Raw genomic sequence first — 5,913 nt, 5'->3', positions numbered from 1 at the left:
CGCGCGCGCCAGGGCCGCCATCGCGCCCGCCCCCGCCCCGCAGTCGCCGCCGGCGGCGATGGGCGGCCTGCTGAGCACGCCGGCGCCGTCCCCGTCCACCTCCGTCTCCCTTGGCCTCGGCTCCCCCGCCGCCGACGACGGGGCCCTCAAGTCCCCCGCCGTCGAGGCGCCCCGCCGCAGCCTGCGCCTGGCCGGCGCCGCCAGCGCGAACACCCCTACGGCGGCCTCTTCGGCGCTGGATAGCGCTTCGTCGGGCACTCGCTGGAAGAGGAAGGGGAGGCCTCGTGTCTCCGCCGGCGCTGCCGCCGCTGCTTCCCCGGAGGCTGGGGAGTTGGGGAGCGATGGCGGCGGCGGCGGCGGCGAGGCTAGGGCTTCAGGCGGCACCGGCGGCGGCGGCTCCAGTGGTCAGGGGACGCGCATAAGCTTGCGGTCAGGGTCTCGGCTCGGGAAGCGGGCCGTGGAGCCAGACGTTCACGCGGAGATGGGTCTCGGACTGGATGGAGGAGGGGCCGGGTCTGGAGGCAAGGTGCACGACGAAATGCTGCACCAGCATGCGGACGGGTCAGGGAAGCGGCGCAAGGGCGTATCGGCTCGGCTGGCTGACTACGTGGCTGATTCAGAGAGCGACAGTGATGATGACTTTGTGCTGCCGGCGAAAGGGGGTGCGAGCACGCTGGCCGTAGCGGCGGCCGATTACGTGCCTGATTCGGAGAGCGACAGGGAGGATTTCGTGCTGCCGGGGGATCGTGGCATGAAGGTACTGGCAAACTTGTTCACTCCTTTTAATCTGACTGAACCGAATGTGGTGCCTATGGGTTCGCATATCACCGGCCAGGGGAGTGGTGGTTCTGCGAGGCCTCGTAGAGGGGGAATTGGACAAGTTAATGACAGGAATGAACAGCTCTTCAGTGAGGAGTCTATGCTCATGCATGATTCGGCAGAGAAGGCAGCTGGTGGCACTGTTAAGCCATTAGCATCTGCTGCAGACAAAGCCTTTGCGGATGTGGATTTCAGTGAGGAGGTTCTCACGCATGAGTCTGGAAATATAGGTGAAGGAAACACAAAGCTGGTTCTTGGGAACAACGATTCTGGTGCTGCTGTCAGTGTGGGTATTCGATCAGGTACCAGGACCCGGAAGTTCAGTCGTGATGATAAAGGAAAGGGGAAGATGGTTGCGGAAGAGGTTTTATTGCCCCAGAAGTTAAGTGATGATGACATGGATTGGGAACCTGTGGTTTTACAAGAGAATCAGAGTGTCTCAGGAGCAGCTGAAGCTGATGTGGAGCCGCTTTGGAGGCAAGCGGCAAGAGAGAGAGCTATTAAGCTGGCCCCAAAATTTGCATTCTTCAAAGCAGATGAAGATGTACATAGTGACGAAGATGATGAAGAAGAGTTAGAGCCTGCGGCTGATGCTCAGGATTGGCCAGGTCCATATTCTACTGCATTGAGGATCATGGATGATAGAGATGCTAAATTGAGAGCCCGGGAGTTGGGTCCGTCGTCTAAACTGCATAATGATGCTGATAATGTCATTTTGTGGACACCTTTGAAAAGCAAGAAAGCTCCGCTGCGACCGGTCCCATCACTTGCAAGCTTATGCATGCAAACTCTTGCAAGCCATGCTGAAGGTATTGAATCACTTGGAGGCATACCGGAGGAGTTGAAACATAAACTTCTCACCGAACTGTGCCGTTCTAGGAAGATGAATACCCATCTTCTTACTGAAATCTTGTGTGACAATCCTGTGGCACTGCAGCTTAGGGAGTGTTCGTGGTTGAATGAGGATGACTTTGAGGCTGTTTTTGGGAAATGCATGACTGAATCCTTAGAGGTACTGCTTTTCACTTATGCAATTCATGTTTCATGATCACATCATCTACTGCTTTCGCTAAACATATGAGTTTGTTATTGAGATACTAAGATATCATTGCTTCTGTTGGTTATGAGTGTTTGACCAGCAGACTTTGCTGCCCTGTTTTTGGGCAAGTCATCATTCAAGGACTTATTTTCTCTTTTCTTTTCTTTTCTTTTGTGAAGGTTCTGCAGCTTGACTTATCTGGGCGATGCATGCCTGACTATATTTTGCCTACTACCTTGGCAAAGGTTCCAAATTGCATGCCATTATTAAGAAAAATATCTCTGATGGGAAATTACCGTCTTTCTGATAATGGGTTAGACAAACTCATCTCAGCAGCACCTTCTCTGAGTTCGCTAAATTTAAGCGAGTGTTCTCTTCTAACATCAACTGGAATTGAGAATCTTGCTAATAGGCTGCAATCTGTATTGAGAGAACTATATATTAATGACTGCCTAAATGTGGATGCCATGATGATTCTTCCTGCTCTAAAGAAAATTAAACAACTGGAGGTTTTATCAATGTCTGGCATACAGTCTGTCTGTGACAAGTTTGTGAATGAGCTCATTCCTGTACATGGCTCTAATATAAGGGAGTTAGCGTTTGCTGGTTGCCTGTAAGTATTCCTACTTATAGCTCTAGTTTCCTCAGTGTATATTATATCTTGTAGTTCTCTTAGAAGATTACAGATTTCTACTTTACCTATTTGCCTTTTACTTCAATGCCAGGAGCATTTTTCCCGTAGAATTTCATTCTGTAACTGAAGTCACTAGTTGAAAGTTGTTACTGAATTAGGAAGCCTGTTAAAATATATTTTGTTATGAAAACTATCAAACATCATTGGTCATATGATCATAGATTTTCTATGATATGAGACAGAAGCTAAAAGTGTAGCATTATTTTCCATGCTACTATTGGCATTGGTACCTTACTTTCATCTTGTCTTTCAGATTAGATCCTTAGTCTTAATTCAGTTATAGATGGAGTCACTGGTCATTTGCGCCTTTGTTCTTCACACCTGGGAGGACATTATAATATTCTTATGGAACAAACCAGGTTTCTACTGCTGTGAAGATGGCTGGACCTGTAGGGGATTGTGGAGTAGGTTAGAGAGGATGAACAATGGCATAAATGGATTGCTAAAATTCTTCTTTCTTGATTGATAACTATTCTCTTGTTCATTGACCCTCCTAACTCTAATCTTGCAAAACCCAATCAGATCTCTTTCCTGTTTAAATGCCTGCCCTATCTATCTAAATAATATTGCATATCTATATCCTATATTGTGGAGTAAGTTAAGGAGCCCCCTGTGCTATATGCTAACCGATCGTGTTCTTCATGGTCGCTTGCAACCATAATGTGTCCACTTACCAGTAATTATGACGAGTCAGGTTTTTTAAGTTAACTATGACATGTTTATTATATGCAGATAAAGAGAAGTGATACGAGGGTACATTCTGACTTTTTTTGTCATCGCGCTGTCTAATTTGCAGGAAACTGACCTCATCCTCCATTAAGACTATTGGGGTGAACTGCCCCCAGTTATCATCTTTAGATATACGAAACTTGAGTAGGTTGCGTGACTCAGCAACGAGACATCTTCGTGATGGCTGTCGGCTTATAAAGAAATTAAAGCTTCAAAAGAATACATTCAGGTATTCCCATTTTTCCATTCATATTCATGTTTATATCTGCTGAAATTTTGCATATGAAGGCTCTCAAAATTTTGTGGTGTATATAATAATTCAATATGAACCAGCTTTCCCTTTCAATTAGCAATCTATCCATGATTTTCAGTAAGCTAATTTACACATGGGGTTATTTGTAGATTTGTAGAAGTGCCAATATGGTTTGGTCTGACTTTAATGAGTGTTTTAATAAAGTCAACTGATTATGAGAAGCGAATTCATGATTCTTAATCCACTACTTGTCAAGGTCTTATGTGCTGCTGGATGGCATGTGTAGGCAACCTGTTTGGTTATCATGATGTCCTGTTTCAATAGATTTGATTGCTACTGTTTATATTAGGATGTTGGAAACACCAAAATGTAAAATTCAAAGAGATAAGAAAAGCAAACACACCACTAGGACTCTTGACTGGTTTCCTGTTTCCCAAAAGTTCTCATGGACATTCAAACCAGAAGAAAAGGATTCATGCTTTAGTTATGTGTACAATATGCCATCCCCTGATCATTTCATATTCACACATTATTATTCTCCTGGGATATTTGCTGTCTCAACAAATGCATCAGCACAGCTTAACACTTGTGAATATTTAACATGTTTTCCATTTTTAGGATGCTTCACTTTATGAATATATTGTTTTTCGTAGTCTTCTTTTGTATTGATCTGCACATGATTTTTGTGTAATGAGATAGTGCAAAAAAATCCCTCATGCTGCAATCAACCTAATCAATTTTGCAGTGATGTAGCGCTGTCTCAGTTTTTGGAAGAATCTGGAGGATGCTTAACTGAGTTGAGCCTAAACAACATTGAGAAGGTACTTTGTCCATGCTCCTTTTTGTTTGCTCGGATGTGTGTTTCTCATTGATATGAAACCTCCAAAACATGACTCTCATCCAGTGTATGCACCTGTATCCACGACATCATACTTGAAATAAGAATATGCTAGCGGGTGCACTGTTATTAAAATCTAAGTTTGATGATCCATAAAATTTCAAGCTAGTCATGAAATAAATAGATATTAGGGTTGTAGTACTAATCTTCTATTGGGCAAACACACTTTCACATCATACTCCAACTCTCACATGCCGACATATAAGTATATAACACATAAAAAAGTCATGCACACAGTTCTGACAAACATCGAACTCCTATATCATGGAACAAAGAACCCCCTTACACAGATGACATCAATCCCTGGGGCTCCTGCATTCTTTAGATCTGATACTGATGCGGAACGAAAATGCATCTTGCCTTTGGCCTCACATTTACTGTACTGTTCCTGTCTACTTTGTTTCACTGTATTTTTGCGATGCTTCTCTGTTATTTTGTATGTGGCCAACTTTTATGCACATTTATCTATACTTTACTGCTCTTACTTTAGGTTGGAAACCTTACTGCACGGGCGATTGCTAGCAAGTGCTCCTTGCGCTTGGAAATTCTGGATGTTTCCTTCTGCCGTGGTCTGACCAATGAAGCTTTGGGGCTGATTGTTGACAGTTGCTCATCACTGAGAACTCTCAAGCTATTTGGGTGTACTCAGGTATGCTGATATGCGTAGATCGTACCAAGTATTAGCTGTTAATGTATAATGTCAGACATTTTTGCTGGCCCATTCTTCCCGTGAAAGCAGCTTTGTAGAGAGCAACACCATGAACTTTCATAATTCATAGCTGTTCGATGTCATGGCACGAGTCATTTGATAGCATAAGTTTGAGACTTCATCTTGTGGGACCATACTAAGTGTGCGAATCATTTGATTGCAGATCACGGATATTTTCCTCAAGGGCCACTCGAACTCATTGGTGAAAATTATTGGGATAGAAGGGAGCATACTGGAGCAATTGGGTCGTTGTTAGTCTGCTCCAGAATGATGCTACATTTGTCTGACGAGCCAACAGTCCAGCTTGGGCAGGGAAACTCTTCTAGAACCTACCTTGCTGATACCAGTTAGATTTCTAGAACTTTGTCGGTTCGATTTCTAGAATTTGCCAGTTAGATTTATAGCATTTTGCTATAGGTGCATGACACTGGTCATATGGATGTCATCTAGAACTTTATTATATGATTTCGTGATGGAAGTGCTATTTTGGCTATTATGTGCATGACTGATCATATGATTCATGAAGGAAGTGTTATTTTGGCTTTGAACTTTGTCACACATATGGATGTTGTCTAGAACTTTATTATATGCATGTTGGTTATGCTATATGGATGTGATCTTGCGTATGTGATGTGATATGATGTTTACATCACTGCACGCATTGCAAATGAGCCTGTGTGCAATGTGGCATCCTGTGCACACGGTTAATCAATGCAATCGTGTGCATTGAGGGCATTGATGTACAACTGCCGAAGCCTGTGTGCGACCAAAA

At 44.1% G+C, this 5,913-nt stretch overlaps 1 protein-coding gene across 1 annotated transcript; it reads left to right on the top strand.

Moving 5' to 3' along the window:
• Positions 1–12: 12 nt before the first annotated feature.
• Positions 13–5,685, top strand: LOC123166063 (uncharacterized). Its single transcript, XM_044583825.1, has 6 exons — positions 13–1,831; positions 2,038–2,471; positions 3,349–3,510; positions 4,280–4,355; positions 4,923–5,081; positions 5,305–5,685. The coding sequence occupies exons 1-6, from the start codon at positions 59–61 to the stop codon at positions 5,395–5,397; spliced, it is 2,697 nt and encodes an 898-aa protein (XP_044439760.1). The 5' UTR covers positions 13–58; the 3' UTR covers positions 5,398–5,685.
• The last annotated feature ends 228 nt before the right edge of the window (positions 5,686–5,913 follow it).

The sequence above is a fragment of the Triticum aestivum genome, chromosome 7D, assembly GCF_018294505.1.
Source record: "Triticum aestivum cultivar Chinese Spring chromosome 7D, IWGSC CS RefSeq v2.1, whole genome shotgun sequence".
NCBI lineage: Eukaryota > Viridiplantae > Streptophyta > Magnoliopsida > Poales > Poaceae > Triticum > Triticum aestivum.
Note: the sequence above shows the minus strand (reverse complement) of the source record. Positions and strands in the feature narration are given on the sequence as shown.